The sequence below is a fragment of the Pituophis catenifer genome, unplaced genomic scaffold, assembly GCF_029215685.1.
Source record: "Pituophis catenifer annectens isolate HBS135680 unplaced genomic scaffold, rPitCat1.0.hap2 SCAF_3, whole genome shotgun sequence".
NCBI classification, from domain to species: Eukaryota; Metazoa; Chordata; class Lepidosauria; order Squamata; family Colubridae; genus Pituophis; species Pituophis catenifer.
Window position 1 is genome coordinate 137,550,034 of NW_027256883.1, and position 15,803 is coordinate 137,565,836.

Genomic DNA, 15,803 nt, shown 5'->3' on the forward strand with positions numbered 1-15,803 from the left:
TATCATACACCATAGATTACAAACCACAGTAGTTTAACCACTCAAACATAAATCTCATATTAATAGAGTAGAATGAGCTGAAACGGATCTTAGAGGTCTTCTAGTCCAGCTCCCTGCTCAGGCTGTTAACACTGGTTAATTGTCCTCACTGGTACAAAGTTTCTCCTTAATTCCAGGTTGCTTCTCTCTTTGATTAGTTTCCAACCATTAGTTCTCGTCCTGCCCTCCTGTGCTTTGGAGAATAATTTGACCCCTTCTTCTTTGTGGCAGCCCCTCAAATACTGGAATACTGCTATCATGTCACCCAATTCTTCTTTTCTTAAGACAAGCCAAACCCAAATCCTGCCACCGTTCTTCATGTGTTTTAGTCTCCAAGCCTTTGATCACCTTAGTTGCTCTTCTCTGAACTTTTTCCAAAGGCTCAACATCTTTTTTGTAGTATGGTGACCAAAATTGGTTGCAGTATTCCAGGTGTGGTCTTACTAGGGTTTTATGAAGTGGTACTAGTACTTCATGTGAACTTGATTCTATGTCTGCTTATTAAGCTTTAGTTGTGAATTTGACAATTGCATGCAACCATAAATTGGTTTGTTTCTTTTGGGTTAGCAAGGCCTACTACATCAGGGTTCCAATATTCTAACCAGTAGCACAAAGTTTTCTGAATCAATTTGTTGCCACCTAGCAGTGGCTCAAAATATTGGTAAAGATACTGGTCAAGTAATCCAGGTGCTTTTTATACTCACCAGAACCTAGGTCCAGTAAACTTCGTGAACCAAATGGGGTGGTGCTGGCGGTATTTGGTTCAGAGACTATGTGAACCCCAAGGTTATTTGGTCAACAATACATCAAAGCCCAGGCGCCTTTGCTACTTGTGAGCATTTATTACTCTTTTCAAGCGGTGTGGAGGGGAGGGGGGAGTGAAAAAAAATTCCATGCAGGGTTCTCAAACGCTCGAAGCGAATAGAATTGGCCCATCCCACTTTCCATAGCTGATTTCAGAGGCGGGGGTGGGGGTGGGGAGGACAAGAATGACCACCGTAACTAAAGACGCCGATTCCAAGCGAGGGTAAATCTCCTGGATGAAGCGGTTGCTAGGCGGCGGGGGCGCGCGCCTCTGCCTCGCGCTCCTCCTCCGCCATTGGCTCTTGGGCTCCAGCGCGTGCCCGTGCGAGCAACCTGCGCTTTGCAAACCTGTCTCGAGTCAGCGCGACTTCGAGGTGTGCAGACGGCGTGGTCTTCTCAAACGGGGCAATGGGGAATTTCAAGGGCAGGGACGGAGAGACACGTGTTACTGCGATTGCTCCCTGTCCGGTCTTCCTTCTTAAGCTCGCTAAATAGGTTGCCTTTGAGCGGTCCCTTAAAAATGCCGAAGTGCATCAGCGGAGACCCCCGCGGCTGCTGTGTCTCTCCCCCCCCGCCTCCGTCTTTTGAAGTCGGAGCACAGTACCTCGGGGTGTTCTTAACAACGTGGGTAAAGTTAGTTAAGGATCTAGCATAGCAACCTGCTGAGCTTTGTCGGCATTAAACCTGGTCAGGTATTTTGTGTTGTGGTTTAGTGAATCATGGGAGCCTGATTTCTTTGGTGGCTTCGTGGTTCCTGGCATTCTTTGAAGCTAGATAATGGTTTATGTAGCGTTTGGGTTATTTATTTCAGGGGCGACCAGTGCTAAATCTCTAGATTTTGGGTAGGTGGAAAAAGCTCCATACTTGAAAACTGGCAAAGGGGTGAGCCTGAAACCTTCTGTATTCAAAATTAGGATTAGCAGCTCTCCGACTTCATTTAGGACTGATAGATTATGAAAGGTGTAAGGGTTTTGGCTGATGAGGAATGGAGGACAAGAGGCAATCTCTCTCTCTCTCTCTTTTTTTAATTTTTAAAATTAAACTTTATTATTAAAAAAAAAGGCATTTAAAAACATACAAGTTTCTCTCAATTGAGAAACAAATTTACATATACAGTACATAAACTTCACCTATTGACTAATTTCCATTATTCTATATAAATATATTATGTGTATTATATGTACATATATACAGACATACAATAAAATATTCCATATTCTATCCAAGAGGCAATCTCAATAATGCATTATATACAACTCATATATTCCACTTGTTAATAAAGCCTCTTATAACAAAATGCTAGTGTGGTGGCAAAAGAAGAAGTCATACTAAACACATTTTACAATCTTTGTTATTAAATAGCAACTTAAATCAATTTTAAAAGTTGCCACTCTACATTTTACGAAAAACACAGTTTTATATTTGATCATGATTGTTTATTATGGAATGCATTAATTAAGGGATATGCCTACCATACTAGATCTAATTCTAATGCCCAAAGATTAACATGTCAAGATTAGGGAAAGGGAGATTATTTTTTTGCTGTGCCTTTCTAGGTCTTTGCATTTGATGTTGGTGGGAAGACCTGGAAGTTTTATGACTGGACACAAATTACAACAGTGGCAACTTTTGGAGACTATGATTCTGAGCTTATATGTTATGCTCATTCAAAAGGATCCAGAGTTGTTTTAAAAGGTTTGTTTTACCCAGAATAATATAAATTGTTAACAATTACATTTTATGCAGTTTGCTGGTATGGGTCCTTTGTACTGTAGTCTTCTGACTAAAGTCAATTAACTATATTCCTTGGAAATGTGCATAATTATAACTCATAGTAATTAGTCAAGAATGATGTTATGTTTATCACAAGTTTTTAGTGACTGCCATCAGTTTCCGGATAGCTCATGTCCTCTATTATGTGAAACTCTCCCCTCCCCCCTCAATAAATGGATTGAAATGCGTTAGCAATATATTTTAAATAGGAAAACATCCCACTAGTTTTTGAATATGTCTTGTCAAATGTGTCAATTTGGGTTGGCTATCACCAAGCCAGTCTGTTCATAAATAATATTAAACTGCTCAGCTCAGCATGATAGTTCGAAACACAGCTAAAGTGAGACCACATTTGGAATACTGTGCCCAGTTCTGTCATTGTGATATAAAAAAGATATTGAGATACAGAAAAGCGCTCAAAGAAGAGCAACAAAGGTGATAAAGAGTATGGAGGTTATGTTGTATGATGAATGGTTGAAACATAGGTATGTCTTGCCTATTGAAGAGAAGGATCAGGGGGGACATAACTGTGTCTGAGTACTTGATGAGCTGTCACAAAGAAGAGGAGATTGACTTATTCTCTAGGACAGTGGTCTCCAAACTTGGCAAAGCTGGCTGAGGAATTCTGGGAGTTGAAATCCACAAGTCTTAAAGTTACCAAGGTTGGAGACCCCTGCTCTAGGATGCCACAAGGCAGGACAAGAAGTAACCGGTTGAAGCTTGTCAAAGAGGTACAACCTGGAAGTAAGGAGAAATTCTGACAGTAAGAACAATCAGTGCTAATTTAAATGAATTAAATATATATGGCTATTGGTGATATGCATATGGTAATGAGTGTTACTATTTGGAACTTCATTGTTGAATTATAACTAGTAGAAACACTGTATTTATTTTATTTTGAATCATTTTTTCCATGCTTTGCTCCGCAAAAGCAATTCCAGATACTTCATTTAGGGATAAATGGAACTGAATTATTGTAGCTGTAATCTAAAACTCACAGTCCATGTCTGTTCTCCCTCCCCTCCCCCGGTCATCTCTTTTTAAAATTTCTTTTAGTGGTGCATACGTAGTGGCAACTAATTGTTATTTGTTGTTTAGGAAATATATCTGTGAAGAAAATTTTAAAACCTACTGTTCGAACAGCCTGGATAAAACAAAAAATCAGCCTGGCTAAAAAGCAATACATGGATGGAATCAATATAGACATTGAACAAACAGTTAAAAAGTCATCAGCTGAATATTATGCATTAACTGCTTTAGTTAAGGAAACAACAGAAATTTTTCACAAAGAAATTCCTGGTTCTCAGGTAAACTAGAAGGAAAGATTATGTTTTACATTAACATGAGTCTCTTTTGACAGTATTTACTATTAATTACGAGCACACATTTTAGTGGTGCATATTTGTTGATGCAAATATATTGTCAAACCAGTATCAGCACAACTAAGGGCTTTTCTTCACTGACACTTAACTACAGCATGGGAATCTTTTTCACTATGTTGATGTCAACTTGCAAAGCTTTCAAGTTGCCATGAGGGAGGGAGAACTGATAGAGCTAATTGATTTCCCTAACGGAAGCTACATTCCATACATGCTTTCTTCCGCAATCAGAAGAGGGGTGTTGGATTTCACAGCCAGCCAGTGGGTAATTGGAGAATGTGATTTATGACATGGCCAGGGAGGAGGGGAGAGACAGGGTCATAGGGGAACGTAAATCTACGTGGGATTAGTTCTAACTGCATCTGAACATTGCCAAAATGGCTCCTAATAAATGACTGTATTTCTTTTGAAGTTTGGCTCATGGCTCATGAATTAATTAGGGCATCTTTCGGAAACTTCACAGTTGAATCTTTTTAAAGATATTATATTTATAAATATATTTTTAGCATTTCTAGTGTTCAAGCAATGTTTTCCCCTTAAGCAGACAACAACCATACAGTTTTACCATAGGTATCATCTGTTGGCTTCACTAGCCATTTTGTTGTTGGGATCACCATTCAGTGTCTCAATACTCAAAGGTGGCCATAAGGACTGGAATAAGGACATTTCATCTGTATCAAGCCCCTATCTCTGGTTCTTTCAGACTTGGCTCTCTCCCTATACCTGCCCGGTTCCAAGCTGATCACTGGCTCAAGACCAGCCATGGCTTCATAGTACAGTCCACCTATTGAACCTATTAGCTGTTGTTTGGAATTTTAAACATGGGTGGAGTTCTGTCTTAAATCCCACACTAGGAGCTGCTATTGGAATTATTCCAAATACGCTCATTGTTAACCATAAGGTGTGCTGCTGAATAACACCTTTAGCTGGTTTCAAAAAAGGATCAAATCAATTATGGGAAATCATGCTGATGCATGGCTACTAGCTTTGATGGCAGTATAATTATCTCAGACAGCCATCTGCTGGGAGACTTTTGGGTTTCTTGTGCAGTTGGTTGACCACTGAGAATAGACTGCTGGACTAGATGACCGAAGGGTCCCATCCAGCAGGGCACCACTTAGGTTCTTATGATCCAGGCCTCTGAACTGGATATTGCCTGTTGGATAAAGATCTCCCTTCTCCCTGTCTGGTCAGTTGTTACATAAGAAAAAAGAGGTAGATAAAGCAGAAGCACGTTTTGACGGATGGCTAAACTTGCAGGCATGGCTTAACTATCAGTGAAAACCATCAACAATCACAATTGTGTTATGATTGACAGATGAATTTTCCGCTGGTTTGAGAAAGGGGGGAAGGTAGAGACCAGTGCTACATGGGAAATGTAGACACCCACCTAATGATTGCAACCCAGAACAAAAGGAATTGGGATTTGTAATAGGAACAGTACAATCTGTGCTGGTTTAGTTTTCTGCTGGCTCATCAAGAGAAGGAGAGCGTTTGAACTGAGCCATGATGAAGAACGGAAAGGTGACTAATGATAGAGTCACACTAGAAACAAAATAATTATATTTGGGAGGCCACAGGAATCTGACTTTTAATTTTCAGAATGAAATATTCTATCCTTTGTAATTACACACAAGACATTTTACAAATAGTCATAAAATTAAATTAAAATTAAGCTAGTAGCAGGAAATCAATGTAAATAGCCCTGTTTTCATTAAAAATGTAAAGGAAAAAAATATTTTACATGGCATTTAAAAGATACAGTTGAGACATATATTAAACCTGTCCCTTTCTTCTAATTTGGAACACCAAGCTATAGCTTGCTTTTTTTGGCTATTCAGTGCTATTACATCATGATGTGAGAATGGAATCCAATAAATTCACATACAGGTAGTGCTCAACATATGACTGTTCACTGAATGATCATTCGAAATTACAACAAATTCCCCCCCAAAGCTATTTCTGACCTGGTTTCAAAGTTACGATGGCCACATTCCCACACAGTCATGTAATCTCATTTTGGAGGCTTGGCAATCGACTCACTTTTATGGCTATTAGCTATGTCTCACAGTCATGTGACTATGATATTTGACAGTTGTTTTGCTGGTTTACTTCTGATTTCCAGCAAAAAAAAATCTCATTGTATAAAATGGATTTGCTTAGCAACTGCAGCAAAAAATGCAGAAAAATTGGGTCTAGTCGCATAATGCCTCATTGTATGACTGCAGTGATTTACAATTATAATTTGAAGCTCAACTGTGATTGTTAGTGAAGGACTATCTATGTGGCAACTCCAGATTAGCATATAGTTTTTCTGTACCAATCAAATAATAATGCCACTGAGTGCTCTCAACCCAACCTAGAGGATTATATTTAAAGGATAACCAAGAGAAGAAAATACATGCTATTTATTTTTTAAATTTCCATATAAACGGCCTGAAATCTGGATTGGTATCTTGAAATTAACAGATTTAAAATTGTCTGCCTTTGACTTTGAACAGCATAGAAAAAAACAGCTGGTGAGCAGAATGCAAAATTGGATTCTCAGCATCCTTTATTGCACTGATGTATAGGAGTATGGTTGAAAAATATATGCCACAGTCTTTTCTGGTCATATTGTTGGTTTGGATAACATTTTGTAACATTTATCACTCATTGTGAATTATACTAATACCCCGTTTCCCTGAAAATAAGCCGTATCCCGAAAATAAACCCTGGCATGATTTTAGGTGTGTGCCTAATATAAGCCCTACCTCCAAAATAAGCCCTACTTAAGAGCCTGCACAGATGGCCACCCGCCCATTCCATCTGGTTGTTCGCAGTGCTGCGGCCACGAGGCAAGATGGGGTGGTGAAGCTGCCCCACATGCCCCGCACCAGTTTACCTCAGGGCCTCTGCAGTCAGGCCATCCTCGCTCCAATACCTGCCTCGTGGCAGCAGCACCAGCAGCCATGTGCAGCAGGAGCCCATGTGGCCACTGGCCCACTTCTGCTTGCTCACAGCCACAACGGAACAGGAGGCTGAGCAGTGTGCTGGTGTCATGGCTGCAATGTGTCAGAGCATGGATGGCCTGGCTGCTGGGGGCCCCTGCGGGAAGATGGTATGGCGAGTGGAGCATTGGCAGGCTGCGCAGCCTCCTGCCCTACTATAAGCAAGCAGAAGTGGGCCTCATACATGGAAAGAAAATAAGGCACCCCCAGAAAATAAGCCCTAGTGCTTATTTTGGGACTCAAAAGAAAATAAGACCCGGTCTTAATTTTGGGGAAACAGAGGTACATTCAAATTCGCAAATCAAGTGAACAATGTTAATGTAAAGGATATATAATTCAAAGTTTCTTCATATTGTATAGCAAGGCTGTACAAGTTTTGAAAAATAACAAGAAAAGATGGATCAGAATTTAATGACCAAATGTCACTTTTTTTTCCCGGATGCAGCTGCTTTAAGGAAGTGCTGGCACTTTGTTTATTCTAAAGTATCTCTTCCAATTATTTTCAAAGCATACATATCACTATTATGTAGCTTAATTAAATATGTTTAGATTTGTTTTAACCACATTTTAGGCAACTGCGTGTTTTGCAATAAACTATGGAAGAAAGGAAATTGTTCCAGCACACCTTTACTCATACTAGAACCTTTGGAGTTTACTAATTAAATCCCTGATACTCAGCCCATATTCCCAGTCTGTGTGCATTTTAGTGTTCCCAGAATCCTCAGTAATGACTGTGGACCAGTGTTTTTCAACTTTAGTAACTTTAAGATATGTGGACTTCAACTCCCAAAATTCCAGTTGAAGTCCACACATCTTAAAGTTACTAAACTTGAGAAACTCTGATGTGGATTAAGGAATTTTGGGATTTGGTTCACTTGTTTACAGATTTCCCAGATTGAGGAGTACAGTTTTAGCCTAAACTACTTTGATACAATAATTCTAGAACAGATTAGTCAGATTACTACCACAAATTACTTTCCCAAGGTTAACATTATTAAAAAGAGTTTCAGTTATAAAGTTTACTAAAATTATAGGGCAGCTAGCTTCTACTAAAAGTATGTGCTGCATTTAGGCTTTGTTGATGAGCCTTGCTACAACAATCTATCCCTAATGCTTTTTTACCTTGCATCTTTTCTTCACAGTATCATCATTTTGAATGGCTCCCAATTTAGACAACTAAGGTTTCTCTTTATGCTGGGTTGGGAAATGCAAGCTGGAAGATCAACAGGGAGCAGACATCCACAGGACCTAAAGCAGTGTAATTGATGTGGATTATAACCCATATGTGATTGATTTATTATTGGATTTATAGTCTGCCTTTGTCTTGTGAATGTATGGCAGAACTTACGGATAAACTGTGAGGTTTCCTCGCATTTCATCCCTGCACTCTTATAAAATAGATTCGGTTGAGAGAAAATGACTATGTTGAACCCATTAGTGAGCCTTTGGATTAGGTAGGTTTTGGGGGTCTGTTCTGTTTAGCCCATGTTTATCACCTGTTTTCCCTCCCCACCCAAAAAAGTTCATAAAATATACACAAAAGTCAAACCTAATCAGGAGGTTTGCAAGCTATATATATAAACCTTTGTAGAGAATGCTTATTCACAGCCAAATCTGTACAGCGAGCTTGGGGGGAGGGGGGAATTCCAAATATACAGTATTCCAACTATAAAGAACTGATTTTTCAAAGAGCAGGATGTTGAGATAAAGGTATATTCTGTGAAATATAGGTTGCAGATGGAGAGTCTATGAGATTTAATTGGATATACATTTTTGAACTCTTCAAAATTTAAGAAACACTTAAATTGTGCTATAAGACATAGAGTTTTATCTAGGGGTGAAATGCTCTCCCCACCCCCATGCCCAGCTGAGCCGCGCAATCATCAGAGGCTTTTTATTTTATTTTTAAAAGCATTTTTTCTACAACCTCTTCGGCTGAAAAAATGCTTTTAAAAGTAAAAACAAAGCCTCTGCTGATCAGGCAAGTCAGCTGGGAACGTCAGAGGCTTTTAAAAGCATTTTTTTACAACCTCTTCAGCCAAAGAGATGGTAGAAAAAATGGTTTTAAAAGTAAAAAAAAAAAAAAGTTGGCCACGCCCACTCAGTCATATTAACCTCCCCCCCCCCCCCAAGCCACGCCAAATGTAACAAATTTTACATTTCACCACTGGTTTTATCACAAAATGTTTCCAGAAGAAATAGCATATCTCTATTCTTTTTAAAATACAAATAGTTGCCAATGTGCGACCATAATTAGGATTAGAATTTCCATTACTAAGCAAGGCGGTTATTAAGTGTGCCCTATTTTATCCCTTTTTTGCCACGGTTGCTAAGTGAATCATTGTGGTTAAGTGAATCATACAGTCGTTAAGCAAATCTGACTAGTGTTTATATTGTTTATCAAGAGGCAAACTTGACTGAAAGGAAATTTTACCTAACCTTTTCTTCTTTGTATACATTAGAAATGATTAGCAAGGAAAAGAGATGTACTGTTTGTGCTTTTTTAAAGACAGAAGTGCACCCATGTTGTGCTTTTCTTTCCCTGCAGGTAACTTTTGATGTACCATGGTCGCCTGAATGTGTAGACAGTAGATGTTACAACTATACTGGAATTGCTGACTCCTGTGATTTCCTGTTTGTGATGTCTTACGATGAACAGAGTCCATTGTGGTCCAGTTGCATAGCAGGGGCCAATGCCCCTTACAAACAAACTTTAGTGGGTAGGAATCAGTTTCTTCAGAATATAAAGTATAATTAGCTTCTTTAGTTGGTGGGAGGGCGGGAAATAAAGACTGGGTCTTTGTCTAAGGTGCCATAGTGGATTGAGTCAAAATCAGCCCTTAGTCCTACAAACTCTCTGCAACCAGTTTCCAAGCTGGAAGGCACATTTCGCTTTTCCAAGTATTAATCACACTATACTGCAAAACCTGGATACAGATAGTTTCAGGCTACTTGTATAGTTCTTTAATGGTATTCTGGTCCTCTTTTTACCTCCTATTTACCTCCTTTTGATTTTCAAACTTGTGGTAAGCTTTTTGGATAGCCAGATTGCTTTTTTTTTACATTGGTTTTTCTCTTATCTTCCCTCCCATCCTGTAATTGTTTGCAACTCTGCTTTAATATCTCCTGTTATAGGATTGTCCATCCATTCTCAGCACCCTTTCTCCCCCTAATGCCTTCTGCCATGAAATCTTGCTTACCATTTCTATGATATTGAAATCCAAGGTATATGCTAGATTACAAATAGTTTTAGCTTTCCTAAGTATCAAGAATTACAGCTCTCTCCCGGATTTTCTACTAATTCCACTTTGTATACTTCAAGCTTCCAGTTGATTAGGATAAACTGTGGAGTGGCTTATGCCTTTTTTTCTTCTCTAATATAAAAGTTTAGCTGGCTGTAGCAGGTGTTCCATTAAAGAAACTTAGCTAATGCTTTGGGCAGAGAGGGTGTGAAAAAATGAAAAATCTCATAATCTCTTATAGGACAACCAGTTGTGATTTGGGGGATCTGAATGTTTATGCCTCTTTCCTGTGAGAATTGATTATCAACTTTCCGTCCTTTAGATAATTATCAGATGAAGAGGAATTTTTATCTTATCTTCACAGCTGCTAATTTGTTAAGGAGTTTTCCTGAGGAATTTTGTCAAAGTCATTTTGAAAATCAAAATGAACCTACCTGTTTTTAATTTTCTTGTTTATAGAATGCAAAGTACTATAATCCAAGCACTTTTTTGTAAGAGTTGGGAGGCAAGAGTTTAGTAAATGGGTTAATAGGAATTGTAATTGTGTACAATCGTTCTCTGAAATCTTTAAATCTATTAACATCTCTTTCTTTGATGAATAAATATAATCATAAATAAATTATATATAAATTAAATGTAGAATTCAAAAACAAAATGCTAAATGAAAAAACCCTCTATTGGTTTAATTTTACTTTAAATGTCTATTTTAATGACTTTTTTTTGGTCTGGTTGATATTACAAATGTAGATGCCTGAATGTAAATAAGCATAATGAGCATGAGAGTATATTTCTATATTAAATCAGGATATGATCATTATATTCGCATGGGCATTAATCCAAAGAAACTGGTGATGGGCGTTCCATGGTACGGCTATGATTATATATGCTCAAATTTACATAAGGTAGGAGAAAAACAGTTCATCTCTATGATTTTGTGGGCATGAATTTCACCCCAGGACTATACGTTGAACAATGTTAATAACCAGTTTGTCATTTATTAAAGTAGTTTCTCTCACTCTAAAATCTTCTTAAAGGAGCTTTTGTATTTAAGCAGAAAACCACAAGAGAAAGCTCCAGAATTAACCAGTGGGGTGGAGTGGGAAAGAGAAATAAAATGTTAAAAGTAAGAAGAATGGTTAGGAGAGGACGGCATCTTCCTATTATATATTTAACAAAAAGGGCCACTACTAAAAGAAAGAAATCCTGTAAAATGAGATGTGTGGACTTCAGTTCCCAGCTGGCTGGAGAATTCAGAGAGTTAAAAATCCATATATCTTAAAGTTGCCAAATTTAAAAAATACTGATCTAAAGTCACATGGATTTTCTTCTGGAGAAAATAAGGGAAAAATCCCGGTGATGGTGGCTATATCCACATTTAGGCTGCATAAATTTCCCCATAGAAATGATTCAAACACTGCTGAATAAAAGGCTAAAGTGACTGAAGGAACCTTATCAATGTTTGAAACTCTGCTTAGGTTGCAGTCTGAAGCATGTGGTTTTGAAATCAGTAAAACCCATTTCTGAGGTAATATTGAAAGACCTGAAGTTCCATTCTTGTCTTAGATAATGATTATTCTTCAAAATACCTATCTTTTTATAATAATGCACACAGACTTAATCACCTAATTTTGGAAACTCAGATTTTCTCCTGCATGAGACAAATATAGAATAGAAATAGAAATAGAATAAAATTCTTTATTGGCCGAGTGTGATAGGACACACAAGGAATTTGTCTTTAGTGCATATGCTGTCAGTGTACATAAAAGGAAAAAGAGAAAAAGAAAAAATACATTCATCAAGAATCATAAAATACAACATTTAGTAATAGTCATCGGTTACTAATAAGCAATCAAATCTTACTAGGAAACAAACAGAACAATATAAATCATAAAAATACAAGCAACATGATTATAGTCATAAGTGGGAAGAGATACGTAATAGGAAGGATGAGAAAAATAATAGTAATACAGTCTTATAGTTTGACAGTGTTGTGGGAATTAGTTGTTTAGCAGAGTGATGGCATTCGGGGAAAAACTGTCCTTGTTCTAGTTGTTCTGGTGTGCAGTGCCCTATAGCGTTGTTTTGAGGGTAGAAGTTGAAACAGTTTATGTCCAGGATGCGAGGGGTCTGTAGATATTTTCTCAGCCTTCCTTTTGACTCGTGCAGTATACAGGTCCTCAATGGAAGGCAGATTGGTAGCAATTGTTTTTTCTGCAGTTCTAATTATCCGCTAAAGTCTGTGTCTGTCTTGTTTGGTTGCAGAGCCAAACCAGGCAGTTATGGAGGTGCTCAGTAATTCCTCTGTAGAACAGAATCAGCAGCTCTTTGGGCAGTTTGAGCTTTCTGAGTTGGCGCAGAAAGAACATTCTTTGTTCTGCTTTTTTGATGACGTTTTTGATGTTAGGTGTCCATTTTAAGTCTTGAGATACGATAGAACCTAGAAACTTGAAGGTCTTTACTGTTGATACTGTGTTGTCTAGTACTGTAAGTGGTGGTAGTATAGGAGGCTTTCTCCTAAAATCCCCCACCATTTCTACGGTTTTGAGTGTGTTTAGTTCAAGATTGTTCCGGTTGCACCACAAAGCTAGTTGTCCCACCTCTTGTCTGTATGCAAATTCGTTGTTGTCTCAAATGAGACCAATCACTGTTGTATCACCTGCAAACTTCAGTACTTTAACAGAGGGATCTTTTGAGATATAGTCATTGGTGTATAGAGAGAAGTGGAGAGAGCACAGAGCCCTGGGGGGCTCCTGTGCTAATTGTACAGGTATCTGATGTGATTTTGCCTAGCTTCACCTGCTGCTTCCTGTCTGTTAGGAAGCTTATGATCAATTTACAAGTGTGGTCAGGTACAGCCAGCTGATTTAGTTTAGTTAGAAGAATATCTGGAATGATGGTATTGAATGCTGAGCTGAAGTCTACAAAGAGGACCCTTGCATAGGTGTTTGGAGATTAAAGATGTTGTAAGATGTAGTGCAGAGTCATATTAACAGCATCATCTGTCGATCTATTTGCTCGGTAGGCAAAGAGGTGGTTTGCAGTGCCCCTTATTTGAGAAATGAATGTGTGTATGAATAACAGAACCCTTTTGAAGTTTACCATAACTACATAATGGAAGTTATCCTTTTTTTCAGGATCACGTTTGCTTCTTTGCAAAGAATGTTTTCCCAGGGGCTCCATGCAATAATGTCACAATGAGACAAGCCCCATATAGAATCATCATGACATTGGAGAATATTTCTACTTCTGGGATTCTGTGGGATGAGGAACAAAAAGCTCCCTTTTTAGACTACAAGGTAAGCTGTTCTAAGGATTCCTTTGCACAGAAAATACACATTTGTAAAAAAAAAATTAAATAACAAAAACATATTAGTACAAGATTTAAATTATTTTCCCTACTGCAGTTACTTTCTTTTGTACACTTCAAGTTTCTGTATTCAAATTTTAAAATTCCTACCAGTCTTATGGATATGTGTGTGTGTGTGTGTGTGTGTGTTAGTTCACACTAAAAGGGAAAGGTTATGTATGAATTATGAACAATAGATCACAACTCAGGAAAGAAAGAGAAAGATAGAAGTGTAGGCAATAAGAAATGGATACTTTTTAATTTAAAAAATGAAGAAGACAATATAGTCATGCCAAAGTCTCCACAGTCTCTAGTATAACTACATTTTAATTCCTCTTAACAGCCAATTTTATCAGTGGCCTTAACCAAAGGAGTTAGGTTTATTAGTGAAAGGAGTATTAGTGCACCCTATTTTATACATCCTATTCAAAGACACATTCAAGTCTATATGCTTGGCTGAGTGAATTGGTTAACTGGAAAATGTATAAAAAAATAACGTTCTGTGAGTTAATTAAAAATTACATTATTCTTCAGACTATAAACTGAAGCCCTTGTTCATAGATTGTTTTAATAATTTATTGTATGATTTCAGAAACTTCCTTATTTTATTCAGCCTGCCTTCAAAATGAAACTATGAAGATGCCTATTATTTTCATTTTATAGAGAATAAAACCAGACTGACAGAAAGTGATTAAATCCAATGTTAAAAGTGTTGCATAAGATGATTGGATGAATCTGTGTCACTACAATCAAGACACTGTGTAGCAATTCTTTCTCTCTTTTCATAGGAATATTAAAAATGAAAGACATTCCCTTCCCATGAAAGCTTTATTTTTTTACAATAATTTAACAAGTTCTCCTTCCTCCTCTTATTTCTCCAAACCCTGTGAATTGGATTGGGCTGTGAGAGAGTAAGTGACTGGCTCAACATTATCTAGCCAGCTTTCATGCCTAAGGCAGAATCAATTAATTTCAAGATTGAAAGCTCTTTTGCTTAGCCTGGCTTATCTTGCAAGATTCTTGAGAGTAAAACTGTGTGTGAAACATTAGCCCTATCAGCTCCATTTTAGTATATTTGGTGGATATGTCATAAAGTGGCATTTCTCGTTAGCAGCATTTCTTGACCTGGATAACCAGTTAACACGTTCTCTTTCTTTTGGCTTTTTGTAGGACTCAAAGGGTGCTTTTCACCAACTGTGGTTTGACAATGCCAAGAGCATTTCTCTGAAAGCAGCCTACGCAAAGGAACGTGGTCTGAGGGGCATTGGGATGTGGAATGCAAATTGCCTGGATTATTCGGCAAGCATTGCAGCTCAACAGCAAACAGAAGCAATGTGGAAAGCCTTGAAAGGCGCATAATTTATACAATAGCCAGACTTGAATTCAGACAGCAGTGAATGATTAATTAAGTTTTTAAATGGGTACAGTATAGTGCACAGTAAAAAGCTGTGAAGGCTACTTGCTGTTCATTTACCTTGTTCCATTAGATACGTGCCGCGTTCCTAGGGTTGAGGTATTTTATTTCTCAATAAGAAAAAGAATTTACATCAATCATTCTAAGCCTGTCCTCTAATTCCAGGAAAGGAAAGGGAAAATGCATGTCATAAATACAGCAAATAAAGGTTTTTTTTATAATTACATAAAAGCTTTTTGCTTAAAGCTTATAAAATCAATAATTGGAGGGGAAGAGAAGGGAATGAAAAATGGTTGCATTGATGAACTTTTTTTAAATTTACAGTTTGGTTGAGAATATGTTGTTCTATGTACCTAGTAAAGTAGAATGATTTTTTTTTTGAAGCAGCTTTAATTTTTCAGATTATGTATAATTGTTTTCATTTAATCCCTAGTAATTGTGGCAATTGAAAATGACAATTATTACTTATAAAATCAATATATGTTGAGATGTAGGTAGTTTCTCAATAATGATATTGAACTGACCCAAAGCACTATGAACATATTTAGAGGAATTCCAGTGAAAATAGAATCATAGTAGTGTGAAATTTACATATAGATGGCTGTAAAGTTACTCAAAATGGCAATACCAATATTTATACATTTTATACTTATGGCTTTCATTTTAAAATTGAATTGGTTGTTTCTGTTACAGACAATATACACTGCACTTACATTGTTTTGCCTTTAAGGAGGCAAATAATTTCTGTGGATTCTGTAGCATAAGAATCAAAACTCAAACCGTTCATGGTATGAAAGAAAATTCAATTTCTTTAAA

The 15,803-nt window shown here is 37.5% G+C and overlaps 1 protein-coding gene across 1 annotated transcript; it reads left to right on the top strand.

Moving 5' to 3' along the window:
• Positions 1 to 1,079: 1,079 nt before the first annotated feature.
• On the top strand, positions 1,080 to 14,956 carry LOC139313941 (di-N-acetylchitobiase-like). Its single transcript, XM_070939430.1, has 7 exons — positions 1,080 to 1,217; positions 2,400 to 2,538; positions 3,715 to 3,923; positions 9,534 to 9,705; positions 11,032 to 11,129; positions 13,362 to 13,523; positions 14,744 to 14,956. Exons 1-7 carry the CDS (start codon positions 1,080 to 1,082, stop codon positions 14,930 to 14,932), a joined length of 1,107 nt encoding a protein of 368 aa, XP_070795531.1. The 3' UTR covers positions 14,933 to 14,956.
• Positions 14,957 to 15,803: the final 847 nt, after the last annotated feature.

Excerpts from the sequence above, each read along its gene's own strand:
- LOC139313941 (XM_070939430.1), top strand. The coding sequence starts at position 1,080 with ATGAAGCGGTTGCTAGGCGGCGGGGGCGCGCGCCTCTGCCTCGCGCTC. Across the intron at positions 3,924-9,533 it reads AAGAAATTCCTGGTTCTCAG|GTAACTTTTGATGTACCATG; the intron begins GTAAACTAGAAG and ends CTTTCCCTGCAG. Across the intron at positions 9,706-11,031 it reads TTACAAACAAACTTTAGTGG|GATATGATCATTATATTCGC; the intron begins GTAGGAATCAGT and ends ATATTAAATCAG.